General features: G+C 42.8%; 1 protein-coding gene across 1 annotated transcript; it reads left to right on the forward strand.

Annotated features, from left to right (window-relative positions):
* The first annotated feature begins 214 nt into the window (after nt 1-214).
* On the forward strand, nt 215-20,937 carry LOC127568434 (volume-regulated anion channel subunit LRRC8B-like). The gene is made up of 2 exons (XM_052012155.1): nt 215-2,326; nt 20,665-20,937. The coding sequence occupies exons 1-2, from the start codon at nt 215-217 to the stop codon at nt 20,935-20,937; spliced, it is 2,385 nt and encodes a 794-aa protein (XP_051868115.1).
* Nucleotides 20,938-25,545: the final 4,608 nt, after the last annotated feature.

The following is a 25,545-nucleotide window of genomic DNA, read 5'->3' on the forward strand; positions in this document are numbered from 1 at the left end:
ATTTAAATTACCCAGAGACACAGCCCAGTAATAAAGAGGGTAAATAGTGTCTGAATATCAAACCAGCAGTGGGATCTGAGCCCTTGCATTCCTGACATAAAGCCAACGCTTGACTGCTGGCAACTGCTGGTGACAACAAAGTATGACTTTGAAGTAATTTTTTTTTCTTTCCGCTTATACCCCACCCACCCCTCCTTCTCCACAGGCTGCAGAGATGTTTACAGTTACTGAGTTCAAATGGTTGACTGATCCTCAGACTGCTTATCGCATACTAAAGCCATGGTGGGATGTCTTCAGCCACTACATCTGCATGGTGATGCTCCTGATTGCACTGCTGGGTGGAACTCTTCAGATTGCTCAGAACAAAATGCTTTGCCTTCCTTGCAAAGTGGTTGTTGACAACCATTGCAAACCCCCTTGGTACATGAATAATGCATCAAGGAATCCAAATGGAAGCTTTCCTCCTCTGAGTGGGATTAAAAACCTTCTTGACAGGCAGCAGTATGCCTTCATTGATGCTGTGTGTTACGAGAATCAGCTTCACTGGTTCTCCAAGTTCTTCCCTTACCTGGTGCTCTGGCAGACACTTATGTTCTTAATCTGCAGCAACTTCTGGTTCAAGTACCCCAGCACCAGCTCCAGGCTCGAGCATTTCATCACCATCCTTCACAAGTGCTTCGACTCTCCCTGGACCACTCGGGCCCTGTCTGAGGCGGTGGAGATCGGCGGCGAGAAGCAGTCTTACCGCAAGTCCAAGGTGATGACCAAGACGTCCTTGTCCTCTGTAGCCGGCGAGGCTGCCGCCAAGACTGCGCAGAGCAGGGTGGAGCCTAATCCGGCGGACACGGGTGAGAGAACCATCCTGGACCAGAAGGAAGGAGAACAAGCGAAGGCTATGTTCGAAAAGGTGAAGAAGTTCAAAGGACATGTTGAAGAAAAGGACATCATCTACAAACTGTACATGCGACAGATTGTAATCAAGGTCCTCCTTTTCATTGTTATCATTACGTATACTCCCTATTATGTTATTGAGATGAAATTTGATCTCAATTGCAAGGTTGACATAGAGATGTTTACAGGATATAGGCAGTATCACTGTGTTCATTCTTTGGCAACCATATTCAAGCTCTTGGCATCTTTTTATGCAATACTGGTTGGAGTACACGGACTGCTTAGTGTCTACAGTCTGTATTGGATGCTCAGACGTTCACTGAAGCAATATTCTTTCGAAACTGTGCGAGAGGAAAGTAGCTACAGGGACATTCCAGACATTATAAATGACTTTGCTTTCATCCTTCACCTCTCTGATCAGTACGATCCCCTTTATTCAAAGCGGTTCTCAGTCTTCCTCTCGGAAGTCAGTGAAAACAAGCTGAAACAGATTAACCTGAACTTGGAGTGGACTGCAGAAAGGTTAAGGTATAAGCTGCAGAAAAACTCTCAGGACAAAGTAGAGTTGTCCATGTTCATGATAAGTGGACTTCCTGACGCTGTCTTTGAACTGAAAGAGCTTGAAGTACTTAAACTGGAACTCATAACAGAAGCCAAATTTCAAGCAGCAATGTCTCAGCTGACTAACCTCAAAGAGTTGCACCTTTACCACACACCCACCATTGTGGACCCACAGGCATTGAATTGTTTAGCTGAAAACCTGCAAACATTGCATATCAAGTTCACTGATATGGATAAAGCTCCACGTTGGATATTTACTCTAAAGAATCTGACAGAGCTTCATTTAACAGGTAACTTAAAGATGGAAAAGAACAACTTTGTGTCTCTGAGTGGTCTTGAGAACCTAAAGAAATTAAAAGTTCTATACATGAAAAACAGTCTTCCTCACATTCCAGCAGTTGTCACGGGCACAGGGCTCCTCTTAAACAAACTGTGCATTGATAATGAAGGAACCAAACTAACTGTGTTCAATACATTGAAGAATATGATAAGTCTCACGCACCTTGAACTTCATAACTGTGACCTTGAACGCATTCCGCATTCCATTTTTAGCCTATATAATTTACGTGAAATTGATCTGAAAGGCAACAGGTTGAAGACCATAGAAGAAATTATTAGTTTCCAGCATTTGAAATGGCTCTCGTGCCTTAAGCTTTGGCACAATGCAATAGCGTACATACCGTTGCAAATTGGAACATTATCAAACCTGGAGCAACTTTACCTTAATAATAACAGAATAGAAACCATTCCGACACAGCTTTTTTTATGCAGCAAGTTACGGTACTTGGACTTCAGCAATAATCACCTGACTACAATTGGTGATAAGATCAGTGAACTGATACATCTTCAGTACCTTAATGTCTCCAACAATAATGTGAGTAAATCAGCTGATAGTTATTGGTAAATTGGTAAATTGGTTTATTATTGTTACATGTACCAAACTACAGTGAAAAGCTTATCTTGCATACCATTCATACAGATCAATTCATTAAAACAGTGCATTCAGGTAGTACAAGGTAAAACTAACAGAGTGCAGAATAAAGTGTTACAGTACAGAAAAAGTGCAGTGCAGACATTACGGTCTACATTACTTGTCTACAGCAAGGTGCAAGGTCAGAACGAGGTAGATTGTGAAGTCAAGAGTCCATCTTATCATACTAGGGAACCATTCAATATTCTTATAACAGCGGGGTAGAAGCTGTCCTTGAGCCTGGTGGCATGTGCTTTCAGGCTTTTGCATCTTCTGCCTGATGGGAAAGGAGAGAAGAGAGAATGCCCGGGATGGGTGGGGTCTTTGATTATGCCGGCTGCTTTACTGAGGCAGCGGGAAGTATAGACAGAGTCCATGGAGGGGGAGGCTGGTTTCCCTGATGTGTTGAGCTGTATCCACAACTCTCTGCAGTTTCTTGCGGGGTCATGGGCAGAGCCACTGCCATACCAAGCCGTGACGCATCCAGAGAGGTCTGTATGAGTGTATCTGATCCTCTTTAATATCCTGTCATTTACAGTATAGAAGTAGCTATACCATAGTTGTTAATTTACCTTCCATCTTACCCTAGTTACAACTACATTGGGCACCACTGGGCAAACGCTTAGTGATCCTACGTGCCATCGGTGAATCCTACATAACAGACCCAATTGATGCACACTGAAGACCACATGACCACTATTTCTGGTGGTTAAAATCACAAAATTCTCACCCCATTTGGCGACAGGGGTCCCACCTGAAATGAGATTGGGCAGACTGGAGTAGCAGGGCAATTTTCAACCACTTGTAAAGCTCAATGGGTCTCTACCACACTTACTCAATAGTCTTTATAATTTATTACATCTGGAAACAAAAATGTTATTGTAATATATGTAGGTTTTCTACATTCACAAATGCACAATGTACAACTTGGTTTGAATCAATATTGTCCCTAAATGACTTATGTGCATTTTAATTAATTTTCTTCCCCAGTCAGAAGTTTGGAAAGGAGGAGGGAATTGTAAAACTAAACTATTTATACTAAAATTTAAGATGATTTTGCTTTATCTAATAATTGTACTGTGGTTATTCATGACCTATTGAACCTGAAGTGGAAATCTAATCTGATGTTGGCAGTTGGCTTAAGTGCACCTCAGTTCCATAAAATGTCCATTGGAAAACTGAAGGTTGATAAGGGTTAGGTGAATGCTCTGTAAGGTTTCCATCTGAAACCTGAGAGGTACCATGAAAGGGAGCTGCACTATTTTGATGGCAACTGTAACAAAGTACCATAGACAACAACGAGTTGACTTAATCTGATCTTTTTTAATGATGGTAATTAAAGAAATACTTCTGTCGAACACAATCAGAACAACACCTTCAAAGTTGCAGTAATCACAGACCCTAACCCTAACCCAAAACAGCAGGAGCACAATGTTGGACCTCAGTGCTAGAAATAATCCTTAACTTTTGCAATGGACATTGCAGCCTACTTGATAGGATCCCATCCACAACCATTCACTCACTCCACCACCAACACACAGTAGCAGTGGTTTTCTACCATCGACAGGATGCACTGCAGCGACTCACCAAGACTCCTTGTATAGCACCTTCCAAACCCACCACCTCAACCAGCTGGAAGTATAAGGGCAGCAAAAACATGGGGACACCATCCATCTGGAAGTTTCCCCCCAAGCCACACACCATCCTGACTTGGAAATATATCGCTGTTCCTCCACCGTCGCTGGGTCAAAGTCCTGGAACTCCCTCCCAAACAGCATTGTGGATATACCTGCACCTCAAGCTCTGCAGTGATTCAAGAAGGCAGCTCACCACCACTTTCTCAATGTCAACAAGGGGTGGGCAATTAAATGATTGCTCAGACTGCAAAGCCCACATCCCTTGAATGAATATAAAAGAAATCCTTTTTTAAGTGGATTGCTTTGAAGAAAATCTTACTGGTTTATCACCGTTAACAAAATCCTAACAAGAGGAAAACAGTTTCCAATATTTGCTAATTTTAGGGAGCTGCTGGTGAGACCAGATACCCCTCCACCATCCCAAAACTGCCCCACTCCTGGAATCCTAAGCTGAACCAGGCGCCCTGTTTCTTCCCAAGGCCTCATCACTCGGGCCCCTTCCCACTCATGGGTCCAAGTGCACTGGAAAATCTCGGCAGAGATTGGACCACTGGTGGTAGAACTATCCACTGACGCAAAGGCAGATGGCTTCTTTGCCACTAATATAACAACACGGTGAAGAGCTGGTTTATTGAAGTGATGGAAGTTTAGAAGTCAGTGACTGGAGGGCACCTCCACCCATGCACCCATCTTCTGACCTAAAATTCGGGTAAATGCCAGCAGTTACTCCCCTAATCACTCATAAGCCAGTTGGACAATCTGGCCCAATAAACTGAATTCCTGCCTTCTCTCTTAGATGGATCAAATAAACTCACATGGTACCGTTTTCAAAGAAGACCATTCTCTGGCCAATATACTATCATTAAACCAGAATCAGTAAAACAGATTAACATTACTGAATGTGGGAGTTTGATGTGGGCAAGTTGGCCGCAATGATTTTTATTTTGTAACAGTGTCTCCCATGTTTCCAAAGGTACTACATTGGCTGCCGAGCACTTTGGTCAAGGGAGGTTATAAATGCAACGATTTCTTGCTTTCATACCTCTGAAACATAATCTCTACCCCAAGCTGATGTCTTAAGCAAACAATGCCTTGTCAGGGAGCTAAGCCCAAATGGCTAGTGGAAGTGGCCGGGGACTGCCCCTGTGTGGCTGAGACTATGGCAATGATCCTTGGGATGTTAGACCTATTGAAAATGCAAATTGGTCTTTTATAAGGTACATGTGGCGAACTGGTTCAGTGTTACAACCACCCAACCACTCTATGTTTCCCCAAGCCTTGCCCTTCCAACATCCCCACTGTGCAACTGTCTCACAACTGAAGGAGATGGACACATATAACATCCTTTCTGTCCACAGGGTGTTCCAAGGTAGGATGCAAAACTGGGCTGAGAAGTGGCAGATGGAGTTCAACCCAGATAAGTGTGAAGTGGTTCATTTTGGTAGGTCAAATATGATGGCAGAACATCGTATTAATGGTAAGACTCTTGGCAGTGTGGAGGATCAGAGGGATCTTGGGGTCTGAGTCCATAGGACGCTCAAAGCAGCTGCACAGGTTGACTCTGTGGTGAAGAAGGCATACGGTGTATTGTCCTTCATCAATCGTGGAATTGAATTTAGGAGCCGAGGGGTAACGTTGCAGCTCTGTAAGACCCTGGTCAGACCCCACTTGGAGTACTGTGCTCAGTTCTGGTCACCTCACTACAGGAAGGATGTGGAAGTCATAGAAAGGGTGCAGAGGAGAATTACAAGGATGTTGCCTGGATTGGGGAGCACGCCTTATGAAAACAAGTTGAGTGAACTCGGCCTTTTCTCCTTGGAGTGACGGAGGATGACCTAATAGAGGTGTATAAGATGATAAGGGGCATTGATCATGTGGATAGTCAGAGGCTTTTTCCCAGGGCTGAAATGGTTGCCACAAGAGGACACAGGTTTAAGGTGCTGGGGAGTAGGTACAGAGGAGATGTCAGGGGTAAGTTTTTTACTCAGAGAGTGCTGAGTACATGGAATGGGCTGCCGGCAACAGTGGTGGAGGCGGATGGGATAGAGTCTTTTAAGAGACTTTTGGATAGAAAAATAGAGGGCTATGGGTAAGCCTAGTAATTTCTAAGGTAGGGACATGTTCGGCACAACTTTGTGGGCCGAAGGGCCTGTATTGTGCTGTAGACTTTCTATGTTTCTATGTTTCTAAGGTCACTTTTGTAGTCGGATTGTTATTCAACAGGCAATCTATACTTAACAAGGTCCCATATAGAGTGGTAACCAGTTAATCGGCCTTGATGGTATTGGTTGGAGATTGTGTATTGAGCAGGTTGTCCAATTCCTGGGGATCTCCATGTATGTGCTGCACCAACACATGGAGATGGTTAGACCTAAGTATTCCATCCTCCCCCTCCCCATAAGTCAGTAACCTTCATCATGCATGGATGGTGCAGTCCACTCGTGTGGAAAGCAGGGGCTTCACAACAAATGTGGATCTCACTTTAGCAATACTTAAAGGGAAGCCAGTGCTGGGAAGCTGGTGCCTTTTGTAAACATATGAATTAGGAGCAGGAGTAGGCCACTTGGCCCTTCAAGCCTATTAAGGTAATGGGTAATCTGATTGTAACCTCACTTCCATCTGTCTGTGATAACCTTGCACCCCGTCTTGTTTATCCAGTCTATATACTTCTGACTTAAAAATATTTAAATAAACTCTGCTTACACTGTCCTTTGAGGAAGAGAATTCCAAAGACCCAGGACCATCTGAAAGAATAAATTTGCTCTTATCTTTGATTTAAATGGGTGACCCCTTATTTTTGAACCATAAGTGGAGCAATACTGTACATACTGTGATGTACTGTCCTGCTGCGGCAAAAAGCTAATTGTCATGGCATTTATACCATGGGTATTATGCCTATGACAATAATCTTGAGCTTAAATACAATGTACACACTCAGGCCTGTTCTGTGCTGTACTGTTCTATGTTCTATGTTAATACTTTGAATATGTTCTTATCAATGGCCTGTATGCCTGTTAAATGGGTATACCATGCTCCCTTGGATCCATACATCCTACACCTCACCCTTTCACAGCCCAACTCTGACCCTAAAAATCCCCGCCACCATGTTTTGTTCCCAATCCAGATATTCAGTTGTGACCTTGACCATCCAAAGCATCCGATAGCCACACCTTCATATGCCTTAGCTCAACCCGTGAATTCACAATCCCATTCACTGACTGACAACCCAACTCTCCCCTACCTGGAGGCTCTCTTCACTGCAACTTCTCGCCACCACAACCAACAATACGTGGTCTTTGTGTGGTTGAATATTGAAGCCGTAGCCTTTGCACAAAACATACATCTGTCTCCTGCATATTGCCTGTTAATGCAAAAGAAACTTTGGAAGAATGAACTTGAAGATGAAGTACAAGGTTAATGGCAGGATTCATAGCAGTGTGGAGGAACAGAGGGATCTTGGCATCCAAGTCCACAGATCCCTCAAAGTTGCCACGCAAGTTGATAGGGTGGTTAAGAAGGCATACGGTCTGCTGGCCTTCATTAGTCGGGAGATTGAGTTCAAGAGCACAGAGGTAATGTTGCAGCTCTATAAAACCCTCGTTAGACCACACTTAGAAAATTGTGTTCAGTTCTGGTTGCCTCACTAGAGGAAGGACGTGGAAGCTTTAGAGATGGTGCAGAGGAGATTTACCAGGATGCAGCCAGGATTAGAGAACATGTCTTATGAGGAAAGATTGAGGGCTTTTCTCTTTGGAGTGACGTAGGATGAGAGGCGGCTTGATAGAGATGTATAAGATTATGAGGGGCATAGACAGAGTGGACAGCCAGCACCTTTTCCCTAGGGTGGCAATGGCCAATACCAGAGGACATCAGTTTATGGTCAGAGGAGGACAATCTAGGGGAGATGTCAGAGGTAGGTTTTTTACACAGAGAGTCGTGGGTGCCTGGAACACACTGCCAAGGATGGTGTTAGAGGCTGATACAATAGGGACGTTTAAAAGACTCTTAGATAGGCACATGGATATAAGAAAAATGGAAGGCTATGGGCTGGTAGGAGGGAAAGGTTAAATTGATCAAGGATTAGGTGTTTATATAGGTCGGCACAACGTCATGGGCCGAAGGGCCTGTACTATGTTGTACAGTTCTATGTTCTAAACTCTCTGCCTGAAAACTTGGAGACTCCTGTTTGTGAACTCACCTCAGTTTTCACAACCTGCATCACAAACTGAACTACTAAAGGTGATTCATCCTTTGACTTAGCTATTCATCCTGTAACCTCTATGCAACCTGCCTACACAGTGCAACTAAGCATTGATCTATGAAATATAACTGTAGGACAAAGAACTGGTGCAGTAATTGGAATAGAAATATGATCCAGCATTAGGGGTTACCTTTTAATTGTGATCATGCTCGTCTTTATAGGAAAAACTGGTCAACGTGTCCACTCTGTACATGTTGACTACACTCCGATGACTCACTAGGACAAAGGTGTAACTTTTTCACATACTTAAAGAGGTTATCCAGGCAGCTACAATGAGGTATTGTTATTGTCAAAAACAAATACATTGAAAGGGTCGTTAATTTCTCCCTTCAAACATTTTGTGACAATCTCTAGCTCTCCATTTATCTATTGATTGTTGGCCCCTGTACCAGAATGCAATTCAGCCCTCAAATTTTTGTATTAGTACTGAAGCTGTGCGATATGTCACTCAAGTAGGCTGTAGTTAAGAGAATCAGTCTCTGATCGAGTTTACAACTGAAGACCTGTTTCTGTTGACCAGTAAAGTTCATTTCACTGGCCCCATGGACTGGCATTTCTCACAGAACTTTATCACTGGTGTCCATGACAGGTCAACTGAATTTATTATGTTAATGTTAAGTAGCTTCACACAAAAAAAACTGGTGCAGAACTGCAAAAGGAGCCCTGATCGAAAGTTTAGTCCTGTTGAATCCTGATGCAGAGTTTTGAACCGAAACGCCAGCAGTTCTTTTCCTCCCACAGATGCTGCTCAACCTGCTGAGTTCTTCCAGCAGATTGTTTGCTGCTGTCTGATCAAAAGTTTCAACAAAGAGTAAGGTTTTAAGTAGCTTCTTAAAGGAGAAAATAAACAGGTTCAAACTGTGATGCTGTTTACATGTGTGATGCCTGCTTTAGAACAATACAACAATGAATGGAGCAAGCAGTCTGTAGCAGAAACAGGAAAGACTCAACGTGTCTAGAGGCTAAGTGTTCAGCCTTTCAAATAAACCACTCTCTTGTTGATATGCATTCATTTATTTATAAAGACATTACAAATTGGTGAAGAGAATGTGATCCCAGTTTTTCTTTGAGATTGTTGAAAACATCGATGACTCACTTGGCAAATTTTAACTGAGTCTGTCGCACAGACTGATTTGTCATGTTTTCCCATGACTACATGTGTGGAAACCGTTTGTTTAAGGCCTTTGACTGCATCTCTGGACTATCACATGCACCAAATTTAGGCATGTCACTGTTGAATAGGAGCAGGACAAGGTGGCTTCTCCCCTGGGTATATCAAGAGCCAAGGCATACTTGAATGAACTTGAGAACCATTCAGGTTGTGTAGTGAATGAATGAACATTTTTTTAAGCAAAATAGTATCATGGAGTTTGAAAGAGCAAGTGATATAAACAGAGCCCAAAATGTTGTTAGGTGTGATGTAAGAAAGCAAAAGTGGTTAAGAAGGCTTATGGAATGCTTGCTTTCATTAATCGAGGTACCGAGGATAGGAGTCAAGAAGTTATGATGCATCTCTAAAGAACTCTGGTTAGGCCGCATTTAGAGTACTGTGTGCAATTCTGGTCACCTCACTATAGGAAGGATGTCGAGGCTTTAAGAGGAGGTTTACTAGGATGCTGCCTGGATTAGAAGGCATATGCTATCAGTAGAGGTTGGACAAACTTGGGCTCTTTTCTCTGGAGCAGTGGAAGCTGATCTGTGGGAAGTGTATAAAATTATGAGGGGCATAGATAGGGTGGACAAGTGATATCTTTTTCCCATTATTGAGTGATCCAATACCAGAGGCATGCATTTAAGGTGAGAGGGGGTAGGTTCAGAACAGATGTGAGGGGTAAATTTTTTACTCAGAGAGTGGTGGATGCCTGGGATGTGTTACCTGATAGGGTGGTGCAGGCAAATTCATTGTAGCTTTTAAGAGGGGCTTGGATGGGCACATGAATGAGAGGAAAATGGAGGGATATGGGCAATCTGTAGCTAGGAGGGATTAGTTACATCAGCACAACATTGTGGGCCGAAGGGGCCTGTTCTATGCTGTACTGTTCTATGTTCTATGTTCTAATATCTCTTTTGGAGATTGAGCTAGAAGCATTTGGTATGTTTAACAAATCTTATCAAAATATGCAAGGAGATTATTTACTGTTTATTTGTGCAGAACCTGGAAGTTTACTTTAATATGAAGGAATTGTAAATAGCCAAAAACTATAAACTCCCCCAGAAGCAGGGTGAGGTAATGAGTGAGTACATTAGTGGGACCTTATCCTTGCATTGCAATCTTGGTGTCTTTTTAGATGGTGCCTTACATGATGGACTGGCTGATGAGTTAGTGCACTTGAGTGGACAAGACCTGTATGTCAGTTACTGTGCCAATGGAATAGGCATCCTAGAATGCTCGAGCATTTCATCCACCACAAACGATTGGTTTAGCTGCAGTTCACAGAGAACTGTGGCAAAAAGTCACTTTTTGGCAGTCTGCTGTCCCAAGGCTAAGACAAGCTGCAAAGGCTATTTCAGTAAATCTGAAATGAAGTTAGAAATGAAGATTTCACAGGTTGGAAGTTCATACAGGCAATGAGGAACAGGGACGAAACGGAAAATCTGGAGATACTCAGCAGGTCAAGCAGCAACTGCGGAGGGAGAAGGAGAGTTAACGATCCGATCAATGGCCTATCATCAGAAATGGAGTGAGGAGATGAGCGTATTTTACATTGAAGAGCTGGGGAAAGGGGTGGAGACAACACAGGGAATGAAAACCATAATAAATTGCAGTCCATACCCAAGATTTTGTTGCACCATGATGGATAACATTTTGTGAGTAGATCATTGATTGTGTAAGCATAGGCATGGAGGAAGAAAACCTTCTGAAGTGTTCATGAGAATATGTGAAGATGAAGCAAAATAAGTGTGTGTTTTACAACACAGACTGGTGGGCCTTGGTTTGAACATTGTTGATTGAGTACGACATCCAGTGAAGGATAAAGCAGAGGTCTTCACCAAAATGTTAAAGTCTGAAAATATAACAGAGTCATTCCTGGGGATGGTGCAGGAATTTGCAAAATTGTCAAAGGCAGTTGATAAGGTCCCGCATAATAGTCTGGTCCAGAAGGTTAAAGTACAAAGGAAGCAATGTAAGCTGACTAATTGGATCCGAAATTGGTTTGGCGAAAGGATGCTTTTCTGATTGGAAGTCTGTGACCAGAGGTACACTGCAAGGATTGGTGCTGGGACCATTGTTATTTGTCACATGCAGTGTAGCGGTTAGCGTAATGCTATTACAGCGCCAGCGACCCAGGTTCAATTCTGGTCACTGTCTGTAAGGAGTTTGTACGTTCTCCCCGTGTTTGCGTGGGTTTCTTCCCGGTGCTCCGGTTTCCTCCCATGTTCCAAAAAGAAACATTAGGAAGTTGTGGGCACGCTATTTTGGTGCTGGAAGCGTGGCGACACTTGCGGGCTGCCCCCAGAACACTCTCTGCAAAAAAGTTGCATTTCACTGTGTATTTCAATGTACATGTGCCTAATAAAGATATCTATCTATCTATCTATCTATCTATCTATCTATCTATCTATCTATCTATCTATCTATCTATCTATCTATCTATCTATCTATCTATCTATCTATCTATCTATAATAATGATTTGGGTGTAAAGGTAGGAGGTATGATTAGTAAGTCTGCAGATGACACAAAAGTTGGTGGTGTTGTGGATAATGAGGAAAGTTGTCTAAGGCTACAGCAGGGTATAGTTCAGATGGAAAGTTTGGCGGAGTGTTGGTGGATGGAATTTACGCCTGACAAGTGCAAGGGGATGCATTTTGTGAAGTCAAGTAGGGGTGGGACACTTACATTAAATGGTAGGGCACTAAGGAACATTGGTGAACAGAGGGACCTTGGAGTTCAACTCCCTAGTTCCCTGAAAGTGGCAACATTGTTAGATAGGGTGGTGAAGAAAGCATATGGCATGCTTGCATTCATATGTCAAGGCACAGAATATAAAAGTCAGGACATTATGTTGCAACTTTACAAAACACTGGTTAGACCAAACTTGGAGTATTGTGTGCAGTCTGATCGCCACACTATAGGAAGGAAGTGGTTGCACTGGAGAGAGTGCAGAGGAGATTCACCAGGATGTTGCCTGGATTGGAGGTCTTTAGTTATAGGGACAGAATAGATAGCCTGAGTTTGTTTTCCCTGGAAAGAAGAAGGCTGAGGGGTAACATGATAGTGGTATATAAAATTATAGGAGGCATAGATAGGGTCAATAGTCAGAATTGTTTTCCTTTAGTAGGGGTATCAAAAACAGCCGGGCACAGGTTTAAGGTGACAGCAAGGACTTTTAAAGGAGATTTGAGGGGAAAGTTTTTACACGAAGAGTGGTTGATATCTGCAATGTGCTTCCAGAGGAGGAGGTGGAGTCCGGTACAATCACTATATTTAAGAGCCATTTCAATAGGCACTTAAATAGGCAAACCATGAAAAGAAAGGATCTAGTCCAGGAAAGTGGGATTAGTGTAGACGAACAAAAGTGTCAGCAAGGATGTGGCGGGGTGAAGAGCCCGTTTCTGTGCTGTATGAACCTATGACTCTATGACTGTGACTCTAACTCCTTCCATAGATTGTGAATATGCTTGCACCGCTGCATTACTTGTTGAAGAAGGATGTAAAATGGATGTAGAGCAAGGTGCAACCTAGTGCAAATAAAGAACGCAAGATTAGCAAGTGAACCTCTCCTCTTTCATTACAAGAATGGGCATGAGTTGAAATTTAATGTGTGGATCAAGCTATGGAGTAGGTGCAATGAAAAGCCATGTGATGAATGACGGGCAAGAGTATCCCACTACTTTTGTTTCTTGCACCCTCAAGGGATAAGCACAATTGAGAAAGATGCACTCAGAATCATTTTTGGAATCAAAAATTCAATCAGTTTTACTGCTCAGATCCTTTACTCTTGGAACAGATCATATCCAGTTCCCTCTCAATCCTTTATATCATTTGGCTTCAAGTGGATCAGTCATAATATTAAGAATGACTCAGGAAGCAAATGTTGCAGGGAACGTCAAACCTAACCTAAATGAAACATTAGCTGGCCAATTTCTTGCCAAAATATGTAATAACTCTGCACACTACCCCAGTTTTACACCTGTGGAGCTCTTGATGAGGATCTTTCTCAACCACTCTCTGTGTAAAAACCATCCCCTCAGATCCCCTTGGGTTCTAGAGTTGAATACAAGCAATTCATCTGCAGTATGAGAATAATGGTTGTGAATGATGATTATCACTTTAAGGCTAACAAACATTTAATGATTGTGCCATGTGACTATCTGCTCTCTGGGTTGCAACAATCTTTTGTAGAAAGTTTGTGAAAGGCCTTTGAATAAATAAACACATTTTGACTGCCCCTTTTCTCATGTGTACAAGTCTGTACATCTTGCAATGGGTTTTATTAAAGGCTAAGAACTCAGTGATTCACTAATACTTCACATGAGTCAAAAGTGTCACCATGACACTATTCAGAAAGCAGGCAATTGAGTGTTCTTGTGTTCCTTCACCCCCAGCATGTCAAGCTCACACAAGTTGCAGAAACAAGGGATACTTGCTGACAAAATCTAATGTGCTCATGTAGATGAAATGATCTCTGCTGGACATGAAACAAGTCTGGCTGGTGAACCCCTCGATCATGAAGTTGTGCCTGAGTTGGATCCGATGCAGACTCCAGGGACTGAAGGACAAAGTCCAAACAGGTCTGACAAGGAGACACAACCAACTTGGAGTTCACATCCAGAATCAAGAAAATGCCCCAAAAACTGATTAATAGTTAGGATTTATACATTCATTAAATGTGTAAGTTGATAAGCATCTCACTGTTGAAAGGACAAAGTCAAAGTCAAGTTTATTGTCGTATGTACAAGCACATGTCTGCACAAGTGGGATGAAAAGCTTGTGGCAGCATCACAGGCACACAGCATCAGCTACACAACATTCACAAGAGAAACATAAATTAATAACATAAATTAAATAAAATTATACAAGAAAGAACACATTTAGAACAAAAAAATAAAGTCCTTCGTAATGCAAAATGGTCATAGTGTTGCTGTACTGAGGCAGTGATTAGGGTTGTGCAGGTTGGTTCAAGAACCGAATGGTTGAAGGGAAGTAGCTGTTCTTGAACCTGGTGGTGTGGGACTTCAGTCTTCTGTACCTCCTGTCCGATGGTAGCTGCGAGAAGATAGCATGCCCTGGATGGTGGGGATCTTTGATGATGGATGTTGCCTTCTTGAGGTAGTGCCTCATGTAGATACTACCAATGGTGGGGAGAGATGTGCCAGTGATGTATTGGGCAGCGCCCACTACTCTGCAGTTTTTTTCTTCCTGCACATTCGAATTGCCGTACCTCACTATGATACAACCAGTCAGGATACCTTCAACAGTACATCTGTAGAAGTTTGTTAGAGTGAAAGTGCTAAGATGTGTAGTGTAATTACAGAGTCATACTGTGATCCCATTGCCCAGTAGAGTCATGTGGTGTACCTGTATTACAATGGCAATGCCTGGAACAAGCAGTCTATCTTGAAGACACAGTATATATATAGTTTAAGTATACTACATTGTAAGTAAACCACTACTCCATGTTGATGCATATGTACTGCAACTTAATGCATTAGGTGTAGAGAGCCAGAGAGTTTTAGGGAGGGAACTCCAGAACCTTTGGGCTTTGCAGCTGAACACATGGCCACAATTAAATTCAGGAGAGACCACTTGGCTAGAATTGGAGGAACATAGATATCTCTGTGGGTTATGGGCAGGTTGTGATCCCAGAGACAGAGAGCGGCAAGACCAAGAAGGGACTTGGAAACATTTTAGGAGCTAAGCATCATGCCACGGATTTTGTGGTATGTCACATCAAATTGAAAATACCCCACAGCATAAGAACTGACTGAGTCATGAGCAAGAAATAATTATTATTAAATGGCCCTTTATCCTCCTTTCTAACTAGTGACAATTTCTTTATGGCACCCTTCTGTTGATTTAACTCCATTATTCGTAATTCCTGTCTATAGGTTTGGAATTGGAATGAGTTTATTATTGTCACATGTACCAAGGAACAATGAAAAACTTGTCTTGCATACTGTTCATACAGATCAATTCATTGCACAGTGCATTGAGGTAGTATAAGGGAAAATAATAACAGAATGCAGAATAAAGTGTTACAGTTACAGAGAAAGTGCTGTGCAGATAGGCAATGAGGTGCAAGGTTATAATGAGGTAGATTATAAAGTCAAGAGTACATCTTATCATACTAGGTAACTATTCAATAGTCTTGTAACAGCGGGATAGAAGCTGTCCTTGAGCCTGGTGGCACGTGCTTTCGGGAAAACAAAAATATTTGCCTTTGTTGTTCCCCTTGCTTCTTGAAGCAAAGAAGATGACTTGACTATCATTCATATTTCCAGGGTAATGCAAACGTTTCATGTTGGTAACATCTGCCTCTTTAAATGAACTTCGCAGTGATGAATATGCTCTTTCATTGGAAAAGCAGCTGAGTTTGAATCTCCACCCAGAACAAGAACCAGGCAATAAACTAGAACTGACTGCTGACAGAATGATTTGACATAAAACACAATGTTGCTTAAGCATTGACTTTTCTCATTATTTCCTGGTATTCTTCTCAGCAAGTGTGTTTCTCTTTTCAAGCGCCTGTATCTTTTTTCTGGAATACCTCTAGCGTTTTGTACAATTATAGGTTGCCAGGAACCTACGATTTATTCAGTGAATGCTTGGACTCCAATTTCCTGAGCTACAGATTAGGTTTCTTGGGCATCCTTTGTCCCAATTTGTGCTGAGATGGGAACGTCGGTCCCATGGGGCCCTGGAATTGGTAAACAACATGCTACACTGAAGTTTTTTCAATGGTTCACATCGGTTTCTTAACTTCTTGCCAGAATTTCTTGGAGACAGTTCAAAATACTGCAGGACTCTGAAGTTAGAATTGATTTAATAATTGTGAAATGAACCCATACTTAAACAGAAAAAAAAATTTTGCTAGTATTTGACATTTCATAACCTGTGCGGTGGAAATTTATCAACTTTGATTTTGTAAAACATGAACGGTTTTCCATGAAAGCATGGCATACAGATACCTCCATCACTGACTTCTGTGGTGTGACAGCCGTAGCAGGAAATGGATATGTGCAAAAAACATTGAAGTGGATTTGCAATTTGTTGTCCCGGCATAAACCAACGATATGGATCGACCTTCTGTTACAGAAACTGCCTGATTTTAAATGAAAGCAGAGCAGGGAAGTGGTAATAATTGAATACCTGGCCCAGGCAAAATAGGCCAAGTAACCTCCTTCTTTGCTGTATCACGCTGTGAGTTGGTGATTTGCTCAGCCAAATGTACACCCAGGCAGTGATATCTTTTAACAGGCTGAAATACACTGGCATGGATGTTATTCTCCATTCTACACACTTGTTAAAACCATTTTTCATCTTTTTCCAGTATCTAATATGAAAGGACAGGTCAGAGATCAGGTAACCTGTGGTGAATGGCTCACCTCCATTTTCTATCACCTACAATGCACTAGGATGGTGATAGAATCCACTTGCTTGGATTGAGTGCACCTCTAACAGCTCTCAAGAAGCTAGACACCATCCAGGACAAAACAGACCACATGATTGACATTTCTTCACTGTCCTAGATAAAGCTTCCCACTACCATGGCTAAACCCTGGCTGCAGTGCATGCCATCTGGAAAATGCACTGTAGTTACTTAGTAGATGAGGTAAGTAAATACAGTGCATTTTATAGAGGTTACGTACTGCAGCCAGGTCACCCAACTTTAGGAAGGATGTAATGGAGGGTCAAGAAAAGGTTTGCTGGAATGGTTTCAGAGATGAGGGATTTCAGATACAAGGTTAGATTAGCGCATGAAAATCATAAACTGCAGCTGCTGGAAAGCTGAATTAAATGCTGGAAACACTCTGCAGGTCAGGCAGCATCTGTGGAAAGGGAAACAGAGGTAATGTGGAAGAGTGGGGGTGGGATGGAGAACTAAAGTGGCAGTCAGTGGGAAGCTGAGTCAGCCCTGAGGACTGAATGCAGGGACACTGCAAGGCAGTCACCCAATCTGCGTTTGGTATTGCCAATGTAGACGAGATGACATTGGGAACACGGAGTACAGTGCATCAGAACTACAAAGTGAATCACTGCTTCTCCCCATAGAAGACAGCCAAAGGATAGAGCAGGATATAGATCTGGGCGGAGAAATGGCAGATGGAGTTTAACCCATCCAAATGTGAAGTGTTGCACTTTGGGAGGTCAAATATAAAGGGACAGTACACTATTAATGGCAAGACTCTTAACAGTGTTGATGAGCAGAAGGATCTTGGGGTCCAAGTCCATAGCTCCCTGAAAGAGGTTACGCAGGTTGATCGGATGGTAAAGAAGGCATATGGCATTCTTGCCTTTATTTGTCGAAGAACTGAGTTCAAGAGTCAGGGAAGTAATGTTGCAGCTTTATAAATAAAACTCTAGTTAGGCCGCATCTGCAATATTGCATTCAATTCTGGTCACCTCATTACAGGAAGGATATGGAGACTTTGGAGAGGGTGCAGAAGAGGTTTACCAGGATGCTGCCTGGATTAGAGGGCATGTGCTATAAGGAGAGGCTGGACAAACTTGGGTTGTTTTCTCTGGAACAGCGGAGGCTGAGGGGAGATCTGATAGAGGTTTATAAGATTATGAGAGGCAGAGACAGGGTAGACAGCCAGTATCTTTTTCTCAGGGTTGAAATGTCTGATACCAGAGGGCATGCATTTAAGGTGAGAGGGGGAAGTTCAGAGGAGATGTGCGGGGCAAGTTTTTTTACACAATGAGTGGTGGGTGCCTGGAATGCACTGCCTGGAGTGGTGGTGGAGGCAAATACAATAGAGGCATTCAAGAGGCTCTTAGATAGGCACATGAATATACAGGAAATGGAGGGATATGGACATTGAGTAGGCAGAAGAGATTAGTTTATTTGGGCACTTGATTACTAATTTAATTCGTTTGGCACAACATAGTGGGCTGAAGGGGCTGTGCTATTCTATGTTCACCTGGAAATATTGTTTGGATCTCTGGATGGTGAGAAGAGGTAAAAGGACAGACGCTATTGTTGTTCAAGTTATCTCCCGCTGACATCCATTATTAATCTATCAATCAATTTATGTCATCAATGTCTTATTCCCACCATCAGATATATTCCCACTGTCCTATCCATTCCTCTTCACCTTCTCCTCAACTTAAAACTAACTTGTTTTCTCTCTTTTCCATTTCTGATGAAGGGTCTTCTACATTAACTCTGTTGGGTCCGAAAGGCTGTGACATGCTCAGGTGGAAGATGAGGCGTTGATCCTCAAACTTATGTTGGGCCTCATTGTGACAGTGCAGAAGGGCGAATAGGGTGAAAGGATTGTTCTATTAGGAGCCAGCATTGTCTCAATGGATCAAATGGCCTCCTGTGCTATAACAATTCAATGATTTAATGATGCATGCAGTGAAATAAAATGCTGGAAACACTCAGCAGGTCAGGCAGCAACTGTGGGAACAGAAACAGAGTTAACACTTCAGGTCAGAGGCCCTTCATCAGAACTGGGAATGAGAGATTTAAAAAAGAGTAGATTTAAGTTGCAGAGAAAGTGTTAGAAGGGATAGCTGAGACAAAAGGGGCAGGCATGGTACTGTAGTGGTTAGCGTAATTGTAGGCCATATCTCAAATGGCGATGAGTTGGAGTACAGGAAGGAGATAGAGAGCTTAGTGGAATGGTGTCATGACAACAACCTTTCCCTCAATATCAACAAAATGAAAGAGCTGGTCATTGGCTTCAGGAAAGGGGGCGGTGTACATGCACCTGTCTACATCAATGGTGCTGAGGTCAAGAGGGTTGAGAGCTTCAAGTTCCTAGGAGTGAACATCACCAACAGCCTGCGCTGGTCAAATCACGTAGATGCCACGGCCAAGAAAGCTCACAAGCACCTCTACTTCCTTAGGAGGCTAAAGAAATTTGGTTTGTCCCCTTTGACTCTCACCAGCTTTTATCGATGCACCATAGAAAGCATCCTATCTGGATGTATCACAGCTTGGTATGGCAACTGCTCTGCCCAGGACCTCAAGGAACTGCAGAGAGTTGTGGACACAGCCCAGAGCATTACGGACACCAGCCTCCCCTTCTTGGACTTTGTCTTTACCTCTCGCTGTCTTGATGAAGCAGCCAGCATAATCAAAGACCCCACCCACCCAGGTCATTCACTCTTCTCTCCTCTTCCATCGGGTAGAAGATACAGGAGCCTGAAGGCATATACCACCAGACTTAAGGACAGCTTCTACCCTCTGTGATAAGACTATTGAATGGTTCCCTTATACGATGAGATGGATTCTGACCTCACGGTCTACCTTGTTGTGACCTTGCACCTTATTGCACTGCACTTTCTTTGTAGCTGTGTCACTTTACCCTGTACTGTTATTGTTTTTACCTGTACTACCTCAATGCACTCTGTACTAACTCAATGTAACTGCACTGAATTGATATGTATGATCGGTATGCAAGACAAGTTTTTCACTGTACCTCGGTACAAGTGACAATAATAAACCAATACCAATACCAATTACAGCGCCAGCGACCCAGGTTCAATTCCGGCCACTGTCTGTAAGGAGTTTGTACGTTCTCCCCGTGTCCGCATGGGTTTCCTCCAGGTGCTCCGGTTTCCTCCCACATTCCAAAGATGTACGGGTTAGGAAGTTGTGGGTATGCTATATTGGCGCCGGAAGCGTGGCGACACTTGCGGGCTGCCCCCAGAACACTCTACGTAAAAAGATGCATTTCACTGTGTGTTTCGATGTACATGTGACTAATAAAGATATCTTATCTTATCATCTGTGATAGATTGAGGCCCTTTGGGGCCAATGAGGCTTTTAGAGGGTGATTATGCTTCTTTGCCTGTACTATGTGTTGCTAATCGCAGATCTGTGGGACATAACCAGAGGGTCAGGTTATACTAATAGACAGAAAAACTGAGCCCATATCATAAATAGATGACCTACAAAGAAATGGTCTTTTCTGATACCGATCCCCACCTCCTCTGCAACGTAAATCCACCTTTTCTATCTCTCTTTCCCAGTTCTGGTGAAGAGTCTCCAAACTGAAACGTTAATTCTGTTTCTCCTTCCACAGATGCTGCCTTACCTCCTGAGTGTTTACTGTGTTTATTTCAGATTTCCAGCATCTGCCAGTTTTTGTTTGATTTTCATGTATGTAGCATATGTCCTACAGTGGCAGCCCCATGATTCATTTGAAATTTGATGTTCTTTTACAGTTGGAAGCATTACCAAATGGACTATTTCTGTGCAAGAGCCTGCGAACACTGCTTGTGGGGAGAAACAGCCTGACAGTCTTACCTCCTCTGGTGGGTGATCTGGTGAACCTTGTATACCTTGAACTTTTAGGAAACCAGTTGGAGTTCTTGCCTGAGGAACTAAGCCAATGTAGCTTAAAACAAGGGGGCCTTGTGGTGGAAGAGATTCTGTTAAACACATTACCTGCTGCCGTTAGGGAACATTTGGAAAGAAGTGATAAAGACCAGGTATAATGAGAGCATGTTTCCAAGTTATCCGGAGGCAATGTTCATAGTTTGCAGAGACTATGGGAAGAAGTCTCTTTCTTCTCTTGTCGGTGAGGATCTTGGATTATAGCCATGTTAACATTCAACATGAAAAACCAACAGATGCCAGGCATCCCGGAGACAAAATATGTTCCCCCCAAACATCACTAATTGGACATGTCAGGGAATAAGTTGATTCCGTGAAGTAGATTACAAAGGGAGAAGGAAATGAATTGAACATTGATCAAGAAACTGAAAGCAACAATACAATGATGAATCAGCCATCCTCATTATAAATGAAAAGAGTTTGCTGATTCATGTCTTTTTGTAATGTTTACAGGACATTTAGATTTGCACATTGTACAGTATGGGAATCTGTGGATGGGGGGAATATTGCAGATTTCCAAAGTAAATATATTGAGCGTTAAATAAAATTAAAATTGCACTAAAAGACTTTAAGGGATTGTTTAAAATCCCGAAGTTCATTTCCTTTCTCATAAACAGTCTCATTGAAGGGCCACCCCTTGGTATTCCGCAATCTTTACTCCGTGTCGAGGCCCTTGGAAACTGTATGTACTAAAATAACCAAAAGATTTATTTATGTCTCTTTGGTCTGCACTTTGATCATATTAATTTGGAAAAAAATCCAGAGAATGAAATGAATTGCATTACATTCTTCCAAAAATATATTTTGATAAGATAGAGATTTGTTTGAATTTTTAGCGTGCTTTTGGTCTCATTTAGTATGCAGAGGTGATTGTGATTCACCATCAACCCTTTATATTTTGTCTCTTGCAGAATTTAACATTCAATAGTGAGGTTCCTTGCATGCAGCCCCAGAAAATGCTCGGTGTGCAACAGTGACATCCATTGTTTGCAATGCAGCTATGACAGCTCTGCTGCAACATTGGTCCATGCACATACACAAAGAAACAGTGAAGAAATCAGGTCCAGGCTTAAGGAAGTTGCATTGCTTCTGTGTTATTCCTTACTTGCATCCGAGGAAAGGTGCTTAACTGTGAGCATTTACGTGGCTTTTCTATGCTGCAAGTCTATCCAACTGTACCACAGACCAAAATGGAGTCACAGAGTCATATAGCACAGAAACAGGCTCTTTGGACCAAGGTGTTCATGCCGACCATGTTGACTACATGAGCTAGCCCCATTTGCCTGCAGAGAGTCAGAGAGTTGTACAGCACAGAAAACAGGCCCTTTGGCTCAACTCATCCATGCAGAACAAGATGTCTATCTGAGCGAGTCGCATCTGCCTGCATTTGGCCCATATCCCTCTAAACCTTCTCTACCCATTTATCTGTCCAGGTGTCTTTTAAACATTGTAATTGTACCTGCCTCGACAAATCCCTCTGGCAGCTTGCTCCATATACCCACCACCCTCTGTGTGAAAAACTTGCCTCTCAGGTCCCCTTTAAATCTTTCCGCTGTGCCCTCTAGTTTTAGACTCCCTTTCTCTGGGAAAAAGACTGTTACCATTCACCTTATCTATGCCCTCATGATTTTATATACCTCTATAAGGTCACCCCTCAGCCTCCTATGCACCAGGGAAAAATGCCCTAGCCTATCCAGTCTTTCCTTATAACTTTAAGCCCTCCAGTCACCGGTACCATCCTCGTGAATCTTTTCTGCACCTTCTCCAGCTTAATGACATCCTTCCTATAAAATGATGTCTAGGTACTTGACCTGAGGCAGATCAGAGTCATAGAGTTAATAGATTCTTGACATTAAAGTAGAAGCTCTCAAACCAACACCATCAGACACACCTCTTATGAAACATAGGACGCTGAGAATGGGGAACCTTTGCTTTTCAGCTAAATGCATCATTTGGTGTTCAAATATGCCATTCCTACATACATAGGATTGTAATCGGTGAAAATTAAAACCCCATACCCACGGACTGAAAATCGCAGTTAGCATTCTCTCCCACCAGAAACTGGTGTAGCCAATAAACAAAACTTCAGAAGGGTAGCACAATAGCACAGCTAATTGGGCTGCTGCTTCACAGTTCCAGCAACCCAGGTTCAATCCTGCCCTCGGATGCTGCCTTTGTAGAGTTTGCACATTCTCCCTGTAACTGCATGGGTTGCCTCTGAGTGTTGTGGTTTCCTCCCACATCCCAAAGACATGCAGGTTGGTAGGTTAACTGGACCTGTAAATTGCCCCTAGTGTGGAGGTCAGTGATAGAGTCGGGGGAAGTGGGTGGGGTGGTGAGTTGGTGGGAAACGTGCAGAGAACGGATTACAGGGAAAAATCAGTGCGTGATGCAATTGCCCTGTGAGCAGACATAGACTTGATGGGCCGAAATGGCTTCCATGTCGAAAGGAAAGATGGAGCTTTATCAGAACAGATCTGAGAAGAGATTCTAAAGAATAAATCCTTTGCCCAATATTCTCTCTCAATATTGGTCAAAGTTCTTGACATGAATCCATTCTGAAGACCATAAGGGCATCCCATTCCATGCCGGTCAAGCTAGTCTGTGTTCAAAGGTCTCACTCTCATGTTGCAAGTGTAGAAAACTTCAGTCAGGCAACATTTGGAGTATTGTGTGCAATTCTGGTCACCACATTACAAAGTCAAAGTCAAAGTTGAGTTTATTGCCATATGCACAAGTACATGTGTGCACAGGTGCAATGAAAAACTTACTTGCAGCAGCATCACAGGCAAATAGCATCAGATAAGCAGCATTCACAAGAAAAAACATAAATTAAACATAAATAAAACACAAGTTTTACAAGAAAGAACACAATTAGAACAAAAAAACCTCCATTTTAGTGCAAAGTGATCAAAGTGGTCGGAATGTTGCTAAGTGATTAAAACGGTCATAGTGATTAGGGTTGTGCCGGTTGGTTCAAGAACCAAACGGTTGAAGGGAAGTGGCTGTTCTTGAACCTGGTGGTGTGGGACTTCAGGCTTCTCTACCTCCTGCCTGATGGGTGAGGGAGGATGTGGAGGCTTTGGAGAGGGTGCTGAAGAAGTTCATGAGGACGTTGTCTGGATTAAAGAGTATTCACTCTAAGGAGAGGTTGGACAAACTTGGATTGTTTTCTCTGGAGCATTGGAGGTTGAGGGGAGACCTGACAGAAGTAAATAAAATAATGAGAGGCATAAATAGGGCACATTGAGTCTTTGTTCCAGGGTGGAAATTGGTATTGGTATTGGTTTATTATTGTCACTTGTACCGAGGTACAGTGAAAAACTTGTCTTGCATACCGTCCATACAGGTCAATTCATTATATAGTGCATTGAGGTAGTACAGGGTAAAACAATAACAGAATACAAAGTAAACTGTCACAGCTACAGAGGAAGTGGAGTGCAGGTAGATAAATAAGGTGCAAGGTCATAACAAGGTAGATTGTGAGGTCAAAAGTCCATCTTATCATACAAGGTTTATAACAGTGGGATAGAAGCTGTCCTTGAGCCTGGTGATATGTGCCCTCAGGTTCCTGTATCTTTTGCCTGATGGGAGAGGGGAGAAGAGAGAATGTCCAGGTTGGGTGGGGTCTTTCACTATGCTGGCTGCTTCACCAAGGCAGCAAGAAGTATATACAGAGTCCATGGAGAGGAGGCTGGTTTCCGTGATGAGCTGGACTGCGTCCACAACTCTGCAGTTTCTTGCAGTCCAGGGCAGAGCAGTTGCCGTACCAAGCCATGATGCATCCAGATAGGATGTTTCTATGGTACATCGATAAAAGATAAAAGTCAAATACTAGAGGGAATAGATTTAAGATGAGTGAGGGAAAGTTTAAGGGAGATTTGTGAGGCAAGCTTTTTACACAGAGAGATGTAGGTAACTGCAATGGGCTGCCATGGGAGGGGGTGGAAGCAGATATGATAACAACATTGAAGCGGCATTTATACAGACACATGTAGTGACATAGACCAGGTGCAGGCAGATAGGGATTGGTTGAAATTGGCATCATTGTCAACATAGACATCGTGGGCCGAAGGGCCTGCTCCTGTGCTGTACTATTCTTTTTTCCATGTTCTGAAGTCATCTGAACATATGCATCAGAACATAAGAAAGGGGAGCAAGACTATGATGGAGCAACCAGGATTTTAGTCGGGTTTAACAAAGTTAGAGCACTTGGGATTGAGGGCAGCAAACAAAGGGAGGGAAGGAATCAGTCCTTCCTGGGTTTCCAGGCTGTGGCTAATGGGGAACCACAGGAATCAGTGCTCGGGTCCTAACTATTCATAATCTACATCAACAACTTTCACACTCAGTGAGATGGAAAGGAGAGAGGGTCTCTACCCTGGGGAGGTATGGGAAAGATAGTTTTGGTTGCAGGAATTCCTCAGTGCAATCCAGGCAGCAGAACATTCCAATGAACAGTAATAACTTGAAACATTAACTCTATTTCTCCCTCCATGGATACTGCCTGACCAGTTGAGTATCCCCAGCATTTTTTACTTTTACTTCTGGGAATAAGGCCACTGTAGTTGCATGAAGTGTTGCCATGGGATCTCTTGTGTCCATCTGAGAGACCAGATACTTCATCCAGAAGACAGCACTTCTGACCACACTGCACTTCTCTCTCAGTCATTCACAAGAAGTGCTGGAGGGACTCAGCAGGTCAGGCA

This window comes from Pristis pectinata, chromosome 3, assembly GCF_009764475.1.
Source record: "Pristis pectinata isolate sPriPec2 chromosome 3, sPriPec2.1.pri, whole genome shotgun sequence".
Classification (NCBI taxonomy): Eukaryota; Metazoa; Chordata; class Chondrichthyes; order Rhinopristiformes; family Pristidae; genus Pristis; species Pristis pectinata.